Here is a 20,279-nt window from a genome sequence, read left to right as displayed (position 1 = left end):
GTTTTCAAATGTGCAATTTTAAGAAACAAATAATTTGTGCATAATAATGATTTTTGTATGAAGAATATTGTCAGAACTGATGAATTCATGATGTTGCACTTGAAAAAAAATCATTATGAAGTTTAGGCGTGTGTAAATTGACGTTGTTTAGTTTAGATTTAACCCAGATCTGTGACTGGGGGTTAGTGTCTGAAAAGTTTCCGCGCTCCGTACATCATCTCCTTGTGTTTGTGTTGTTTAGTTATGCCACATTTTCGTGAAAGACACCATTTATATTGAGATGAATGATGTTTCTAGTAATTGGTTCATTTTACACCCTCCCAATCAACGACCCCCTGTGAGTGTTCTCTCTCCACAGTTTTCACAGAGCACAGTACACTGTGATGCAATTGGTTATTTTCGTTAGAGAATACGTATTGTGAAAGAAACTTATCATTGTATTCCCAAAGTATCATTCAAAAGAACACGTCAACTGGCAATTACGATGCCAGCTTGCTAGCACCCTAGTGTAGGAGTCTTCCTTTGAGAATGTTTAATATTGTATTTTAGATCTCCGAACTCCTGTTACTATAGAAGCTAATGGAACAATTCCTCTACCTTAAAAATGGGTTAGTGTTATAAGTCTTTTAACCCCTTGGCTGCGTGGCATATTCCCCTGCCATGCTGGGGGGAGGGGGACGCGCACAGCGCCCCGGTGCTCATGACAAGCTCAGCTCATCATGAGCCACGGTGGTCGTGTGCTCATGACGAACTGAGCTCGTCATGACCACACCCGTTTCATTAGAACGTTCGCACAGCAGGGGAATTTGCCCAGGGTGCGAGCGTTCCAACGGTCATGACGAGCTTGGCTCGTCATGAGCACACGACCACCGTGGCTCATGATGAGCTGAGCATGATGAGCTGAGCTGAGCTTGTCATGAGCACCAGGGCGCTGTGCTCATGACGAGCTCATGTGCGTGGGAGGGGTTAATTATGTTCTCATTGTCCAATATGTGCTATCAAATGTCATGCCATGCTGAATCTGCAGCTTTGCTAATTGTTGATGTGTAAAATGTTTATAAAAACCTCTGGTTTGGGGGGGGGGATACTTTTCTTTTCCTCTGAGAACCCACTATTTAGAGATTTTCCTTTTCTCTAAGGAAGCAGTCAGTGTTCCTTGTGTACCCGACATTTACATTTTAGAGAGTTTTTTCCTGCTTATTGGGTCCTGATCTAATTCTGATTTCTGACGATGTACTCTGTATCTGAGCCTTCGTGGCATGGTACTACATTTCTCTGTATTGCCTATTTAAAATATTTGTAATAAGACTCTGCTAAATCTTGTGGGCATGGCCGGACTGGCTACCGAGCGTTTTGGTGTGCTGCCAAGCTGGGAGCTGATTTCTCAGCGGTTAAGGCTGATTTTGTTGATGGGGACCTGCGTATGCTTCTAAATAAAAGCAAAACGAATGATTTTAAGCACACGCAGGTACCCATCAACAAAATCAGCCCCCAGCACCAAATCACCTGGTAGCCAGTCCTGCCCTGCTTGTGAGGCCTGAAGTTGTGGAGAGTGGTGACTATCGCAAGATCAGGGGCGCTTGTGCTCAATCCCCAGAAGTACATTTTGGGCTGATCAAAATATTCGGATTCAGTAAAATATTGAGGTTTGAGCTCCCATACAGGCATGTGTGAAATTCTTTCATATGGTCTGGGAATGTACCTGCATATGTAAACACTGGTTGGAAGTGGATGAACAGTATTGCTTGACCCCATGGTTTGCTTGTTGGGGCATATGGTACGAACCAAGGCAACTAAACAACTCGATACAATTATGGATTTGGCTTTGACACTAGCCAAACGAAATATAGCTATGGGTTGGAAGGGGAGAGAGGATCCAGATGTGAAGAAATGGCTAATGGATATAAAAATATGGGTTAAAGCTGATTTTGCAGGGCGGCGTGGCCTGACGCCGATGGAAACGGGAGCCTGAATCGGAGCTCCCGTCGGTGATCCCCTCTCTGACCTCATCCTGACCGCTACGGAGGAGCCCCGACAGAGGAGGCCGGCCCCAGAGGTGTCGGAAGTATAGGGCCGGCGGGGACATCTGCTGCGGGGAGTTGATAGCCCTCTCCTAGCCAGACCGCGGAAGATTGTGGCGGCGCGGCAGTGACGGTTCCTGAGGTACAGACGAGCTAGATACCTGCTTGGGGGTCGACCTGCGTTGAAGTCTTGGAGGCTGGCACGGTGACCAGGGCAGCGGCGGGGACCGGGACTGTCCCTGGTGCGGAGGGAGCACACGAAGGAGCCTAGGTGGGCCCGGGGACCTGCGGCAACAGACTGTGCAAAATGGAGCCCCGGAAATACAGAGGGGCTCGAGACTTGACGAGTGAGTGGCCTACACTGTTGCCCTGGGAGTGGGACATGTGCAGTTGGTGGCGGCAGGAGCCCGAACTACCGCTCGTAAGAAGGAGGCACAGGGAGGAGCTGCGGCGGACTCCGGGTCCTGGTGAGTGCCCAGCCGCGGGAGCGGGGCTTGAGGGACAGCGGCCGCGATGAGGACTCTGATCCCCAACACAACCAGTGCAGCCTGCAGTGCAAGTCGGCAGGTGCCCCCCCTCATGGTGGAGGGATAGGGGGGAAGGCGAACTGCTGCGCTGAGCGAGGAGGGAGGAGGCAGTGCTGCGGGGCAGAGGCTCTTAGGCCTTGCAGAGGGAAGCAGAGGAGGGCGAGGAGTTAGTGCTGGGTGGCTCTGGTGCTTGGTGAGGTCTGAGATCGGATCGCTGCAAAGGCAACGGATCCAGACAGAGAGGCATTGAGGGGCGGAGGGACTGGTTGCGAGCTGCATTGTGAGGCCCCCTCCGCTGAACTGAACGTGGTGGGATCACAGTGTGTGGGGCAGGCCTCCGAGAGGCGATTGTGCTGGCCGAGGACAGATTCATGGCAGATTCACGGCGGGGCACGACAGTGAAGGCCAGGTATCCGAGGGCGATCCTGGACGCCCGGGGACAGGGAAGTGAGAGGCCGCTGCGGAAGGGGACTTGCTAGGCGGCGCAGTGAAACACCGGCTACTGTTGGGTGGCAAAGTGCCAGGCAGGAGAAGTGCCCAGAGAGCAGCCTCCACTGCTGCAACTGCTACGTTGGGGCTGGTGGAGTGAGCAGGAGTTGGAGCAGGGTCGCTGGCCACATAGTTCCTCGGACTTGATAAAGTGGAGGGCGAGATACAGATAGTGCCCCGAAGCGACAGACGGAGGGCCGTGAGCGGCCGGCCTGGACCGTGGATCAACTGTTTGTGGATCTCCTGAGCTGTAGGTGCTCCGGTGGTGGTGGCTGGGACTTTGCACCGGTCAGGGACACGGAGAAGGCAGGGTCGTCGGAGGAGGTCCCACAGCGGTGGAGTTGGGAGCGGCTGTGGCGTATGAACATTGTTATTGTACTGGCACTGAATTCTGCTGTGAACGGGATTGTGGCTTGGCTATCGCATGACGGAAGGAGTGTGCATTGGGGGGCCAGTCACCACTCACCCTGCAGGGACAGCAAGTAGGGCGGCAACCACCTTCATCCTGTCATAGCCTACGCCGGGAGTGAGACTTACTGACTTGAGAGCGTCATGGGCCGGAACACCAAGATGCGGGAAACTGAGCAGCAAGAGGGGGCGAGCGAGGACTGCGGAGACTCTAATTCCTGCCCTGAGCCCAGGAAAGAAGGAGGGAGGCCCCAAGAAGAACTCTCCCTCCATGATATCCTGCAGGCCATAGAACGCTCCAGGCTAGCGGTGGACACTAAGATGGACACCCTCAGGGAGGACTTGGGCCTCCTCCGAGCGGACCATAGAAAACTGGCCGACCGTGTCACGGCCACAGAAGCGGAGATAGAGAGCTTGCGGCCACCAGTCATGGCGACGACAAGAAAACTCGTGGCCATAGAGAAAAGAGTACAGATACTGGAATAGCGAGCTGAGGATGTGGGAAACAGAGCCCGCCGGAATAACATTAGAGTCACGGGCCTTCCTGAAAAGGTCGAAGGGAACAATATGGTGGCGTACCTTGAACGCTGGTTGCGCACGGAAGTGGCGGAGGAGGGGTTGTCCACATTCTTTGCCCTAAAACGGGCGCACTGGTTCCAGCTCAAGCCCCATAACCTGGCAGGCCGCCGCGGCAAGTGGGGGCCCGTCTCTTGTTCTACAAGGATAGAGATCATGTGCTGGGGCAGGCGCGCCTTAAAGGGCAGCTTAAAATAGACAACAGTGTGGTACGGATCTTCCCAGACTTTTCTCCGGAAGTGCAACAGCAAAGAGCGTCCTTTACGGTGGTCAAGCGGAAACTGCGCCTGATGGGGGTGTCCTACTCTATGGTTTTCAGGGCCAAACTATGCATAGTGCACAATGGAGGGACTACCTTCTTTACTACCCCCCAGGACGTATAGTGCTGGATTGAGGAACAAGATCCCCGAGGACAGCAGCGAGGGGAAAACGGCCCAGCGGACAAAGCCTTGCTGCGCTCACCTGACAGAGGGACAGCTTCAAAGACCCACCCGACGGCGGAGGAGGCGAACCGAGCTAGGGCCAGTGCGATTGCCGCGGTGGCCTCGTTGAGTGCGGCAGACACCCGGGAACCACTATTGCCATCCGGGGAAGAACAAAGGGACTCGGACTCAGAAACCAGCTCGAGTTTGGTTGGAGACGCCAGCCAGATCATGCCACATGTGACTCCCAGATCAGCGGATGACCTGATGTGAGATGGGCCGCGCGCGCGAGTATACCCAGTACTATGCTCAGGGCGATAGAGGGGGCTGTCGGTACTATAGCCCTGAATCTCACTTGGGGGGGTTCCCTGATGCCTACCTGAGCTATGTAAGCCAGGGGGGGGGGGGTCCGGAGGGGCGTAGAGGACGGCAATCCTCCAGGTGGACTTTGGCCTAACCACCACCTTTGAACTCTGTCTGTTTGAGCACAGAAGTGCACGGTTTGGATGGGGGAGATGTTCTCACTTGTCCTGGGGAGGGGGAGTTGGGATGGTTCTTTTAGTATTAGGAAGAGGTTGGTATTAAGGTTAACGGGGAGGGATGCTGCTGTCGACGGGGGGAGAGGCCAAGACAGGCTACTCTGCAAGAGGTGCTTGCATGTTATGCATAGAGGTTCTGGGTCTTCGGGCATGCCAGGGGGTCAAAATGAGTACTCATGCAGCAGACACAGACCCCCTATAATATAATGTTGTGGAATGTTAGGGGCATGCACTCCATGAGTAAAAGGTATAACATATTCTCACAACTAAATAGGAGAGGGGTGCAAATAGCGATGCTCCAGGAGACTCACACATTGGACAAGGAGGGTGAGGCACTGCGCAGGCGCTGGAGAGGGCAGGCGTTTTACACGTGTAGCCGAAGGCATGACGGGCAGGATGTCACCCTGGTTAATGTATATGGCCCAAATATGGATCACGTTAGGTTTCTGGAGCCGCTGTTGGGGATACTGGCACCGTACATGACTGGGGCGGTTTTAATAGGGGGAGGGGGGTTAATTGTGTTGCAGACCCCCAAATGGACCGGTCGCACCCACCGCTTCGGGAATCTCCAGTACATACAGGGGTTCAGGCTTTTAGGGACTGGCAGGCTCACTGGGGGCCCGTGGATGCCTGGCGCAAAGCACATCCGACAGATAGGGATTACTCGACCTTATCCCACACCCATGACTTACACGTCCCACTAGACACCTTTTTAAGCACACCGGGCCTCTACACCCAGCTGGGGGGGGACAGAGTACCTGACCAGAACGGTCTTGGACCACAACCCACTCATGATTCGATACAGGGGGGGGGATTCTGCAACCCATTCCTACATGACGCCTCAAACCGGAAGCACTCAAAGGCCAGGTCTTTCAACAGGAGACTAGGGAACACATCATACAATATTTTGCTGACAATGCGGGCACCACGGACTGTAGAATCACGGAATGGTAGGCCTTTAAGGCTGTGATCAGGGGGAGATGCATGGCTACATCTATTGGGGTGCGTATGACGCTCACAGCACACTTAGAGAGAGCAGATGAGGCACTTAGGAACTTAGAGAAGAGGCAGCCGGAACACCCCGAACTGAGGCAGGAACTCATGGCGGCTAAGGAGAAGGTGGCTGTGCAGGTAGAGCGTCTACGATGCTTTGATTTCCAGAAATACATGGATAGGACACATGATGAGCGGGATAAAGCTGAGCGATTACATGCATGGCTCGCTAACCCATCCCGGCAAGGAAGAACAATACTGACGATACATGACCAGGGGGAGCGTCCGTTACATACGCAAGAGGAGATTAGTAGCAGGTTCAGGGAGTACTACGCCCGCCTATACAGAAGCACTGGCAATCGTGACATAGACAGAATCACAGAATACTTGGCACGTCTTCCGCTCCATACAGTTGAGGCAGAGGAGGCGGAGTTACTAGGAGCAGCGATTACGGAACGGGAGAACCGGGGGCAGTCCAAGTTAGGGCACGAGGGAAAACTCCGGGCACGGACGGACTGCCCCTGGAGTTTTATGCCACATACTTGGTGGAGCTGGCTCCCAGGTTAGTGGAACTATACGCGGACACGTGGGAGAGTGGGAGGCTACCACCCACAACGAGAGAGGCGGTAATGGTTCCTCTGCTCAAGCGTGATAAGAACCCCGCAGAGTGCTTTGCATATCGACCACTGTCGATGCTAAATCTCGATTTTTAAAATTCTCAGTAAGATAATGGCCACCAGGCTGCTGCCGCATATGACCTCCTTGGTACATGCTGACCAAGCGGGATTCATCCCTAGCAGAAACACCACCCTGAACATTAGGCGGCTGTTCGCGGTGTTACAATAGGGTGGGGCAGAGGCGCAGGAGGGTGCAATTTTCGCCATTGATATCGAGAAAGCGTTCGATAGTCTTGAGTGGGATTTCTTATATGCAGTCCTCGCGAGGATGGGGTTGGGACAGAGCTTCATTCAATGGGTCAAGTTACTCTATAAGGACCCTGTGGCGCGGGTACGTACGGGCTGCACCATTTCCATGCAGTACAGGGTGGAGAGGGGCACACGGCAGGGGTGTCCCCTCTTCCCCCTGCTCTTCGCACTGGCGATAGAGCCGCTGGCGTGTGTGGCAAGATCAGGGACGCTGTGTGAGGGTATTAGGCTGGCAGAGCAGACGCACCATATTGCATTATACGCGGATGACTTACTGCTTTTCCTGAAGGACTCAGTCACGGCATTAGAAGGAGCCTGGCACATGCTGGACGAGTTCGGAACACTTTTTGGACTCTGCGTCAACTGGCAGAAGTCAAGACTCTTCCCGATAGCAAAGGAGGCTCTGCCGCCAGCGGGCCTGCGGTACCTCCTGTGGGAAGCACGTTGTTTTAGATATCTGAGGGTTAGGGTGTATCATGATCTCTCTGACGTCCAGGAGGGAACTATAGGGGGGGCTCGCCGATCTCTAAAAGGCAGTATGGCGTTCTGGGGGACATTGCCCCTGTCAGTAGCGGGGCACTTATCATTGCTGAAAATAGTAGTGCTACCCCGATTGTTATATTTTTTACCACGCTCCCCGTGTGGATCCCAAAGACATGGTTCCGATCCCTCTACAGTCTTCTGGCCACTTTTATTTGGGGTCCCAGCAGGCACAGAGTGGCGTTGGTTACGTTGCGCAGAGCACAAGCAGAGGGGGGCCTAGCAGTGCCAGATATGGAAAATTATTATCTAGCGGGACAGCTCCAACGCTTCACACAGTGGGTAGCAGGAAGTCTAGATCTGGACAAGAGGACACCCCCATTCACCCCGAATAGAACAGATGTCCTGAGTACACTCATGGGTGACATTAAGCAGCGCACCATTAAATCCTCTGAACATAGGGTAATAAGAAATTGCTGGGTCAGGTGTCTTCAGAAAACCAAAACCAAACGTCCTTACTCCCCAGAGATGTCCGTGGCAATATTGGAGGCGCTCCAGCGTGGGGGTCAGAGGAGAGGGTTGGAGGAATGGGCGCAAGCGGGAGTCACTAAGATAGGAGATTTATACGGTGACGGAGAGCTTCTCACATTTGCGACCTTCCAAGCAAATTGGGAAATTCCACAGGGTCATTTTCTGTTATATGGGGCAGTCACTGGGGCTATGCGCAGGCACTGGGGTCAGGGGGCGTTGGAACCCCCTACTCACTCTACATGCGAATACATAAGTTTAGCTGGGGGTGTAATTAAAGCGGTTTCATGTATCTATAGAGCCATCCGGCGGTACTCCATGGGGCCACTGGAGAGTTTGAAAGATAAATGGGAGACAGACATTGGGAGTCCTATAACGGATAAGGACTGGGAGAATACGCTGCTCCGGGCCACAAAGGTATCCCACAACGCGAGATTCCAATTAATCGGTTTTTACACTCTGCATAGGGCATATATTACACCTGACAGAATTAACCGCTATTTTAATCAGGTGGATGCGAGCTGCCCCCGATGCCAGGAGGTCGGGACTAGTTATATTCACATGATGTGGAGTTGCCCACAGATAGAGGGATACTGGCAAGAAGTGGTTCGGGAGACAGCACGCGTCACTGAGAAGGATATCCCATGCACCCCCAGTCATGTGCTGCTCAACCTATTCCCCCACTCCGCTAAAACCGAGGTCACGGCCAGGTTCCAAGATCTGGCATACATATTGGCAAGGCGCAAACTCACTAGCAAAAGGAAGGCCTCGGCAGGTCCGGGGCTAGGCAACTGGAAAAGGGAGCTTGTGAAGTGGGCAAGTTGTGAACATAGAATACTGCTTCGGAATGCAAAAAGAGGCATAGGGCAACTGGAGAGGGTGCAGACCTGGGGGGAGTTGGTGGATGACCTGAAGAATGGGGATCCGGAGTGTGCGCCTAGTACGCCACAGGCAGGGTCTCAACCGGCTAGCCCTAGGGGATTGGATCAAGGAGGGACTGAGGGGGGGGAATTGTTAAGTTGTTAACGTTGATGTAAATCACATACAGCTAGCAGCGCATAGTGCGGCAGACAGTCATAGAGAGGAAGGAGGTATGGAGGGGAAGATGATGCCCGGTTGGGCTGGACACTCGAGAGGACCTTGCAGACGTTCCATCATTGCATAACACTATGTATATATACTGCTGATTTCAAAACTGTCAATAAAATTTGTTTTAAAAAAAGCTGATTTTGCAGCTTTGCATGTTCTGTACAAACAAGTTGGTAACAGGGCATCCATCGATATATGGGATGCGGTCCCGTTGGATATTTAGGTCATGTCTGATGTTAATCTGCCGTGAGGTACAGAAGTAACAGAGAGCTACGATCTTTTACATTTGTGAACCCTTTGCTAAGGAAAAAAGTTAACGTCTTCTGATGCTTGGCCAGCAGTCAAGGCAGGGGAATGTGCAACATTATAACTGAAGGACAAACACATAATAACATTTCTCGTGAGAAGAGCGAGAAGTGTGACCTGTGCGATGTGTCCGGAGCTGCAGGGGAGAAACAAATCAATACATGTTCTCTGGTCGGTCTGGGGATAAATGTCAGATCTAAAGCATTTGAAACGATTGCTGGCCTCTTAGGAGAACCAATGGTAATTGTGCTTTTGTTTCTTGTGGTAATGAAAACTGAGTAAAGAACAATTTGAAACAGCAGGGCTGTAAGACGTGTGCGAAGGGCAAAATTATATATTGCAGATCTGTGCTATCGAAGCACCCCTTTGAACTTTAACTACGGCTTGGGTGATTATTCTGCTGTCTCTCCCAAAGAGATGAAACGAAGAGAATACTGCAGAGAGAACTATGATTATAAAAAGAATGACACGGTGAGAGAGAGATTGTTGGAATGACACATAGATGGAGAAAGAGGGCAACTGAGAAACAGGCCGGTAGTGAGAAACTGAATGAATGAGAGACAGAGAAACTGAAGGAGGAAGATACAGAGAGAGAGACGATGACTAGAGGTGAGAAGGAAACTCACAAAGAGAGTGAGAACATAACTGGGAAGGAGAGAGGCTGACGAGCCGCTAAACGAGATTCTCACGCAGTGCAGGGCAGCAAATCATCTTGCTGCGCTGCAATGCATGACATGAAAATGGGCGGGAATGCACCATGTTTAAGCAATACGGAGGACTCCTTCCTTTTTCCCTGCGCTGGCGCCCTTTTGGAAGCCTAGCGCCAACGCAGGCACCTTTAAACCATGATGCAAGGGTGCCTGTGTTGAATGAACTATTGTTTTTTGTGCAGGAAGGCACACCTGATAGGCATATTCCTCTATGTGCGCTTCAGAATGCTGCACACTTAGAAAGGATAAGTAACAAAGAGAAATAAATATATTTCTCCTCATTACGCCTCACCTGAGAATGTGCATCTTTTAGGCACATTCCCAGGTCTACTAGTTCTGGTAAATCTGGGAATTCGTCAAAAACCATGGGACACCTATGTAAAGCTTTCCCATTGCAAAGTAAGGCAATGCAGCAATTTGCCCAACATTGCCTTACTCCATATTTATGGAGCCACTCAGGGCCACACAAAGTGGCTTCATAAATCACATAAAAACACACAAGTTGATGGACATGGCTTGGCAGTTCAGACTGGACTGTTCCCATGAGGCACAGGGCCAAGACTGATTTGCATATGGTCATGTCTGAACTGGGGTGGCTTGGTGAGCAAAATAACGATGGATTAAACCCAGATCTGTGACTGGGGGTGAATGTTCTGCCATTGCGCAACATTCCATCCATCATCTTGTGTGTTTTGCTGTTCACCCTATGTGGGAAGGGTATGCCCAGACGTGGGTCCCGTGCTCACTACGCCACTGGAGTCAATCTATCCTGGCTGAAGATGGCTGATAGCCAGAAAACGGTCCTAGGATGCTTGATTCCGGTCCAGGGAAGACATGGCTTGGCAGTTCGGGCTGGACTGTTCCGATGAGTCACAGGGTCAAGACTGGTTTGCATATGGCCATGTCTGAACTGAGGTGGTGTGGTGAGCAAAATAACGATGGATCAAACCCAGATCTGTGACTGTGGGTGAATGTTTGGCATTGTGCAACATTTCGTCCATCAATTGTTGTTTTTGCATTCATAAATCACATGTAAGGTTTGCGTGGTGCAAGAGCGACGCACACCAGTTCATAAATAGGCCCCTGATTTCAAAGACAGTGAGAGGAAGAACGAGGAAGAACGAGAGAGAGAGACAGAGAGAGAGAGAGAGAGAGAGAGAGAGAGAGAGAGAGAGAGAAAGAGAGAGAGAGAGAAAGAGAGAGAGAGAGAGAGAGAGAGAGAGAGAGCGAGAGAGAGAGAGAGAGAGAGAGAGAGAGAGAGAGAGAGGGAGGATAACCTGAGAAATAGGAAGACTGGGAAACAAGAAGGCTCGTGAAGCAGTCTGATAGCAAGGTATACTTAAAAGAAAGAAAGACAGGTAGAGACATGGAGAGGAGGATGAGCAAGAGAGAAAGGGACAGAATGAGAGCTGAAATGGGAAGAGACAAAGACAGAGAGACTGCCACATAATCAGAGGGAGAGAGTTTGGATGACAGGCAGAGAAAATGGAGATTCTAAATTACCACTATTGGTCATTAGCTGCATCTCTTACTGGGAATATTAAAGCTAGCCTTACATATTTATTGGGCATGTTTAGAATGGGAACAGGTGTCGCTTGGGAAGTGGAGACTGGCCTGATATGCTGCTAGGAATTTCATGGCTTGTCAGAGATATAGCTCGGCATATAGCATAGTGAACGTACCAACATGCTGGTGGACAGCTGGGTGCTAGTGTGTCCTGTTGCTACAAATGAGGCGCCAGGGATTACCAGTTGTTAGGACTGTTTAGACTGCACATACATGCTGTTTGAACTGTGGAGGCCGTTTACATGTGTTTTTGAACATGTGTGGCATTTTCATACATGTTCCTGGGTATGGGAAGTTTCATCATGCCTGATGCTGAGCATGAGGGAGCTCGCCATGCAAGTCACTTGACAAGAAAAGACTGTTCGTATATTTGCTGGGAACAAGAGGGTACACTTTACCGTTACTATGCGTGCTATTACTAGACAGTCTACCTTTTACTACCCAGGTTCAGAATACTGAAAACATGGCTTTTCTCTTTCAAACTCTAATAATTTTACTTTTCACATTCTGTCTTACTGCAATAGTAGGTGTCCATCCGGTCATTGTCAGGAGGTTATTTGATAGTGTGAGTTAAGCCCCAAGAAAATCAGCAGGATATAACAAAAAAATTGGATCTGTCTGCTTTAGCAGGATATTTGGACAGTCCCCAATCACCAGTATGAAATAATTGTTATAACACACCACATCTTCATCAAAGTTACAACAGGACCTAATACTTGTCGGATGGTTCTCAAATTGTTTTCCTTTCTCGATCCAGGACGGCACTATCACTTATACTGGCAAGGGATTGGTTAAAGAATTAGCAGCCTCCTGAACCTTTTTGTAGCTTGTGTGACTATTATCTTCCTCCTCTGCCTTAATGATATTGTTGTCTGGGCTCCTTGACAATATACTCAGGGCCACTGGAATTTTGAGTCAGGGGAGGGCCAAATTATTGGCAGGGGTGAGTAAATTATACGGCAAAAAGAGACAAATTATGCAGCGTAATGTGGCACATATTGTGATAGTATTACTTCATTATTTTGACATTTTTACACTTATTAACATTGTCTGGCATTGGTTGCACCTCCTTAGTACCACTTTAACACCCAAATATAGCAATAAGTAACAGAACGGTGGACAGTCAACCTCTGCAAAGGGTTTTCCACTGCACAGCAACACGTGGCACTGATTATTTAGTAACTTTGAACCATTTGAGCTAGAAATATTTTTCTGTTGAAATCTGTAGATTGTGCAGCAGATGATGGATTATGTGGCAAATGCAGAAAATCTATAATTATGCGAAAAACGTCACAGTCACACAATCACATAATTCCAGTGGCCCTGCATATACTCTGTTTCTGGAGGATCCAGTGTTGTGCCTACTCTCTCCAAAAGAAACATACACTGACAGTCTTGAACCTGAGCTAATAGCAGACTAAACCTCCTGTGTGATAGATATCTCCCTCCACGCCACAAGTGGATAACAAGTAAATATCAACTAAAATAGATATCCTGACGTTCTTTAAAAAGCACAGTTTTAGTTATGTTTCTTAAACACGCCCTTGTGAGTAGAACTGCAATTTATGTGTAAAATAGTTTAATACCTTTCATATGTGGTTAGTACTACTGACTGGAAATGTCTGAAAATGCACAAGATGACACTTTTTACCAAAGTGAATGTCCTATAGAGTAGTAATCCTTTATTTGGTTAAAAAATATAATCATAAAAGCAAGACATGCATATCATACATGTACAAAACTAAGAAATTAAAATGACCAGAATGTAATAAGGCTACGTATTTTAAAACCAAATAGCAGCAGAATATCAATAAAAATAATTAATAATGTAAATAGGAGAATGAATGTTGCTGCTAAAAACTGCAAGTAAGACACTGAGTGTCCTAATATGGTCCATTATGCACCGTTTTGCCCAAACATTCCTTTGTGAGGACCCCACAAATTCGACAAGCACTAGTATTTAAATGTTTGTGTTTACTAATGTTACTGACCAAATTTGCTTTAAAATAATCATTTGGCACTATTTTTTTAAATCAAATATTCCTTGTACAAACACCCTAAAGGCTTCCTCAAAAGTAAAATTTGAATCGTCGTGCTTTAGCAACCTGACTTGATTCTTCAAACAGAACCTCCTAACCCAGAGAAGATCTTAGTTTTTAAATGCTATCCTATTAGAAAGAAAGCTCATTTAAGTCAAATTAAGCAAAGACAAAATAGTAAAGGAACATATTTTATGAATCAGGGCCTAATCATATGTATTTATTTGTCAAATTGTGTGTTCTATAAAATATGTAATACAACTTTAAATCATTAAAAATAATGTTCAAAAACAGTACAATTGATGACAAAAATTCAGAGGTGACAGGAGTATATACCAGGGCTAAATCATCTGTTTCAATCCCACATGTAACCAATATGGGTAAAATATAATATGGTCTCTCATTGGATAGCGCCAGACAAACAAACAGTACATGATGCAAATCTTGGAGTAGGTGGAGGAAAAAATGTAATTCCCTTGTTCATTTCGACAACAAATTACACCACTTATTATCTGCTATTTCTAAACCTCCAATTTCAAAATTAAGATAAACCGAACGTGCATATCTAAATTTTATATCAAACTGCATATCATGATTCGGCAAAAAAGAACATAGCAATCGAAGTCTCGTAACATTTTGCCAATGATTAAAAAATCATGTAATCGACTTTCCTTTTTTAGAAGCCTTTTTCAACATTTCTTAGAAATCGACTTAGCTGTTGCATAAGAATTTACATCGAGTTGAATTGAAAGATTATTTGCAGTTTTCTTTAAGGCGTAATAAAAGGTTGAATTAGAATTTAATTTGGACAGTTCATTGTGGATTAGAAGGTTTAATGACGATACCTAGTGTATTCTTAAAACACACCACAGCCATAATAATTTGCCATATTCCTGACATGGTTAACCATCCATGTCTAATTCTAATATTAACGCTTCGATCGAGCAACTGTTTGACATCATCACGTGAGATTTCCACAGTGAACTTTCAAATTGTGTTAAAAAACAATAATCTGACATTTTAGAGCATTCAAAGGGATATAGTAATACATCAGGTATCTTAGCTGTAAACCCTTTAAAAAAGCATCAATTTTCTGCCTGCTGTATGCACTAAATAGTTTCAGTAAACACTTATGGGTTTAAAAGCCTCCTGGACTTTAGCATAATCTTTACTTGAAAAAATAATCTCTGAATTATAACCCTAAATAAGTATAGCAAGGCATTACCTCCTGTTGCTGGGCTTTAATTAACTAATTTATTTGTTCACACGAATCAAGCGTCTTTAAAGCATACTCTTCATGTTATTGATGTTAATTGATAAACTCAAAGTTTCTAAGTATTGAGTAAAATTGTTTAATTTATGTTGAAGTCCAACATGGGTCATACAAGATGATGTTATCTGCATACATTAAGAGATTAATTTTCTTTCTATTTAAAGTAGGAGGAGGTATTGTGAGAGATCGGCAATATGAATTGAAAAGGGGGAGCTAAGACACACCCTTTTTTTAATCTGAAAGCCCATGGGGTGCACAATGAAGGCAGTAGAGTTTTAAGCACTGAGCTACACATTAGGATTTCCATCCTACTAGTATTTAGTTGTATAGAAATCTAGGTCATTCAAGTGCTTATGAGGAGGTGGAGAATCCTAGCACACATGAGTCCTAGTCTGTTGCAGGATTCAATTTCAAGATAAACTTTGAGGCCTCCCATGTACATTGGATGGTGGATCCTTCAGTGGCACCACAGAGTACATGGTGAGCAAACTAAACTATAGGTGGGAGGGAGACCATCTGGATGTGATTAGAAAGGAAGGAAGTGGTCCAGTCCAAGGTGTGTCATTGATATCTGCATCATTAGTGAGAAGGAAAATAGGATGATGACTGTTTTCATAAGCTGTGAACAGATTTAGGGGGTAAAGACCACTGCTCTGGTCACATTAACTTACGATTTGATTTTGTCACCAAACAAAACTTTTACAATTGCCTCCTTAGATGCAGCCTTTCCTCTAAGAACATGCTTCTCATGAGAACGCCTAGTTTAACATATATTGCCTTTGAGGCTCCTTATTTACTGTATAGATGCAAACCTATGGTACTCACTGTTGGTATGAATCCACACTATTCATGACATCTCCATATCCCGTAAAGCCATAAAGACCTGATTGTTTTTGCTCTGCAAAGTGAGTTTCTCCATGATGTCTAAATACCTCTAGATTCGTCCAGAGTTATGCATGGCACATACTCCAAGACGTGGGCACTACAACTTGCTCACATGCAAGCGCTGCGAACAATCCCTCACCAATACTATCACAAATTGCATACACATCCTCTATGGTATTCTAAGATACAGGTTCACATGGATGTAGTGTCGGGTTCACTGTGTCATGACTGCACCACATCCTTGACCCTCACAAACACTACCCTTCACAAAAAGAGTTGCCCACACCAGCACCCTTTACAATCTCACACACACGTGCTTTTGCAAGTAATCTTCTGCCCCGACAATAGCACTACAAGACCATACTGGTAGACACATATTATGGCGGATTTGTACTATGTAAATCACAAGGGTGCACTTGCAGATACAGCTCAGCCACCGGCTTCCTGTGTGAAATTATGAGGTCTGCTTGATTTCCATCGACTTACCTCGGAGTTTAAAATACTTCAGATGGTTTGCAACAGCTTGCTCGAGGGTTTCCTCTGGGCACACTTTCACTCCACTAGGAAACAAAATGGCCCTCTTCTTCCGAAGATGCAAAACTCCATAGTGCTTTGCCAGTTGCCAGTTGCTAGGGGTTGGTTGAGGCCCACGAGGTAAGGAAGGCGGTGCCAGAGGCCAGCCACTGATGTGAGGTATTACTGCTCCATCCGCTACTTGGGTATCCTTCTCAGGCATCTTGGCATCAACTAAAAAATAAGATCACAAGAAAACATTTTTAACAATAAACAAAGTAATTCTGTGCCGATGTTTCAAATTTACCAGCAAACATTAATAATGATCCGAGCACAAAAGATTTCTGCAGTGGTAATATATAGGGGCGAGCCGGCTCCTCCATGTGGGCGGAGGAGCGTCACCCCACTGCTTTCTTGCAGTGCGAGAAGCAGTAACATAAAATAATATAAATACCATTTTATGTTACTGCGCACTGCGAGAAAGCAGAAGGGTTTGGTTGGGGGTGGGAGGTCCTGCAACATGGCAGGGGAGGAGTGGCTATCCCAATGTTGCGGGCCTCGACTATTTGGTCGGCCCTCTGGGGCCGACCAACCCAGTCATGCGTGCCCTACCATTTCCTCCATGTAGGCTGCATGCAGCCAAACATGGAGAAAACGGCCTCATAATAGGCGCCTGGCTGGGCGCTGTCCCACCAATCACAACGCTGCCATTGCAGCATTGTGATTGGCTTAGGGGAGGGGAGGGAGGCTGCCTGCTTCCTGCAAGGAGCAGAGAAGCAGAAACAACGCGGGACCGGGTCCGGACGGCTAACGTAAATTTTTTTGTATAATTACAATTAAACCTCCTCCTGTGCACCCCCCCGTACCCCCACCCTCGATCATGCAGGCCACGACTGGTAATATATAACTAACAGTGGAAAGAAAAACAGGGTTCTACCTTTATGGGAGTAAAAGAGATCTGGCTGCGTAATAGGGGGGAAATACAAAGAAAAAAATAACTTTGGCCTTTAGCATCAGAGAATAGAACATTCTAGCACATCTCCAGGGAAACTAGATGGAGCAATAAACTGACAGTAGGTCTAACCACTTTCAATAACATACTTTATACCATTGCATGGAATGTAAGGTATCAAGGATGACGGAGGAACATATCAGGAGAACGGATGTATGACATTACATCGCATGCCTTTACAACGCGGTTTTTACAACGCAAACCTTTACAACGCATAGCGCTTTGGGGTGCTGGATAGTGAATAGTTTAATTTACTATTCCAACTCCAGTCCCCGTGGACACTAGGGAAGGTGTTGGACGGTAAATTAAACTTATTCCCTACCCTAGAGCGCCCCCCAGCGCAATGCGTTGTAATGGTTTGCGTTGTAAAAGTTGCGTCGTAAAGGCACTGCGTGGTAAAAGTTGCGTTGTAAAGGATGTTTACCCAGGAGAACATCAGAAGCACATATTTGTCTAACAGTGTTATTATTCCGCGTTTTATCGCTACACTTATTGTTCTGGAAGTTATAGTAAGCATTCATAAATGGCTGAAACCCAAAGAAAGAACTAGAGCTGACATCACCAAGCCTCTGCTAACAGGACAGCGAATCGGAAAGCTAATAGTCTGAACAAGTATTCTAATATAGCTACATAGCACCCTGCGGAGGCAATATTGGTTATTAAAGGCCATGAACCACAGCTATAGGCTTGCGCTATAGTCGAGGTCCAATAACGAGGGAGAGGAGCTTTAACAAACAATATAGCCTGACACAAAAGGGTTAAAGGGTATTAAAACATTGCACCCACTGAGCACAGAATGTTCCAAAATTAAAATTAAAAAAGGGAGAAAACAAAGACAAATTTTGCAATATTGTCCCTGAGCCACTCAATTGTCTGCAACGGAGCTCTCAATTTTCCAGTGTTCATTTATATAAATAGATTTCATCGGTGGATGGTCTACCATGCGATAAGGACCGGACGGTGATAGTCCGATTCCAAAGTGAAAGGCAGGCCACCCAGTGACCAGACAAATGTTTCACTTGCAGCAGAGCCTGGATTAAGAAGGCTCTATTGATATTTAAGGATTCCCCTAAAACGTGGGCAGTATTATGATTAAGGCTCCCTGTTTTCCGTTTTTACTGATTTTCACTGATAAATACAGACAGAAAACCATTTATTTCTTGTCTGTATTTATTTTTAAATGTGGATAAAAACGGAAAATGTGTGCTTTTTGAGTGATTCTAAATACGCTTTTCCATGACTGCCAGGCCATTAACTGTGTAGATTGATGGGCAAGGGGGTAAAAAAAAGAATTTTAGTAAAGAGGCTTAACCAGCAGTAGATATGCACAAGGCTGATACTGAAATGTGAATATTTTCATATAAGTGCATTAATTTATCTTCTGCAGGTGTTCATATCACTGAAACCTGAGAGGCATTCAAGCGTGACTGCATATGTATTGGTTAAATAAATGCAGAAATATACCAGTTTCAGCTTTATTTTTTTCATAAAACCCATAATAAATATGGATAAATACAGATAAAGTTGATAAAAATTAAATATGGATAAATACAGACAGAAATGTCAAAAAAATAAATGCCATAAAACAGGGAGGCCTAATTATGATATACAGTGGTTAAAAAGAGCAGGATAGCATGTAGCGTAAAAGAATTCACCCAGTGGCTCTCTGTAACGGTGAAACAAAACAGCAGTTTGATCTTCATTGTGCCATGCAGCAGCACAAGACAAATGTCTACAGCAGCCAGATTAGTTACAGTGCAGACGCGAGGAGGGTGGGAGATAAAATAAGGAGCGCTGAGCAGGGTCGTTGCTCTTTCAGGTACTACAAGCCATAGTAGCACTGGGACTCCGTTGTTACCACAGGATGCTCCTAATCCAGGCAGTATTCTTTCCTCAGCAAAAGTAATCCCTGGCTACCTAGATGAATATTTCTGCTAAATTTCTCACCAGATTACAACAGCTTCAGTATAGAGCGATTAGAATGGTTTCCTGTGGGAGAAAGGTTGAGCACGTCACCCCACTTCTCAATAAATTAAACTTATTCCTAGTGGGACAGCAAAGCCGATGGAGAGTGTGATGTCAGAGTATTTTGCTAAATTGTTTCCTACCAACGTCCTCTTACCATGTCTACAACCAAATGTGGACTCTGATTTGATGTATCCCAGACATTTTAGATCTATATTGAGAGGCAAATGGCTACAGGTGCATTCAGTCGGGTTATGGAAATCAGTTGCAGGTAAACCCTTTTTTAATTTTAAAGCACCACTGACAGCTTACTTGATTCAACGTGACAACTAGTTTAACATGATTTGATTGTCTACTTGTGTTTTTATATTTTATCCTGAGTGATTCATTTTGGCGTTATCGCACAGTATGAAAAGGGGGGGCTCTTGGCCCCCCCGCACGCATGGTGGTGCGGCGACCGCTCCCTCCATCAAGGCCTCTCGGTGGTGGGGCGTGTCTTCAGGGGCGCGCCCTGCCACCGATTGGCGGGCGCCCTCCCCGACCCGGATGGCATTGTGCGACATCCGGATCGGGGGGGCGGGCTGTGGGGGTCGATAAAGAGGCGGGGAGCGCCCAGGGGACTCCTTGTTTCCTGGACGCTCCCCCCCACACCGGTGGTGCCCCGCGCTCGGGGCTTGTTGTTTATTTAATTTTTGTCTCGTTTATATTTCAGGGGCTCCGGATCCTCAGCCGATCGGTCGTCTGCAGCAGCGGAGCAGGCGTTCTGAGGGAGAGGTGTTTCTCGGGCGAACAGCGCGCACGAGGGAAGGAAAGGTGTTTCCGGCTAAAAGTAAAAGCGGAGCGCCGCCTGAGTTTTCCCCGGCGTTTTGACCAAGGTATTTGTCGGGTGGGCAGGGACGAGCAGCGTTGCCGGCTGCTACAGCTAAAGCAAAGCGGAGCGCCGCCTGAGTTTTTTACCCGGCGTTTCACCAGATATTTGTCGGGTGGACAGGGGCGAGCAGCGTTGCTGGCT

The 20,279-nt window shown here is 47.1% G+C and overlaps 1 protein-coding gene across 1 annotated transcript in view; it reads right to left on the bottom strand.

Moving 5' to 3' along the window:
* LOC144773828 (interphotoreceptor matrix proteoglycan 2-like) overlaps window positions 1-20,279 on the bottom strand; it is an 815,142-nt gene that overhangs the window by 780,840 nt on the left and 14,023 nt on the right. Inside the window, exon 2 of the mRNA XM_078658923.1 lies at window positions 16,264-16,524. Coding sequence (XP_078515049.1) covers window positions 16,264-16,524 — 261 coding nt within the window. The remainder of the gene's footprint in view (window positions 1-16,263; window positions 16,525-20,279) is intronic.

The sequence above is a fragment of the Lissotriton helveticus genome, chromosome 8 (assembly GCF_964261635.1).
Source record: "Lissotriton helveticus chromosome 8, aLisHel1.1, whole genome shotgun sequence".
In the NCBI taxonomy this organism is placed as follows: Eukaryota; Metazoa; Chordata; class Amphibia; order Caudata; family Salamandridae; genus Lissotriton; species Lissotriton helveticus.
This window is presented reverse-complemented; position numbering and strand designations above follow the sequence as displayed.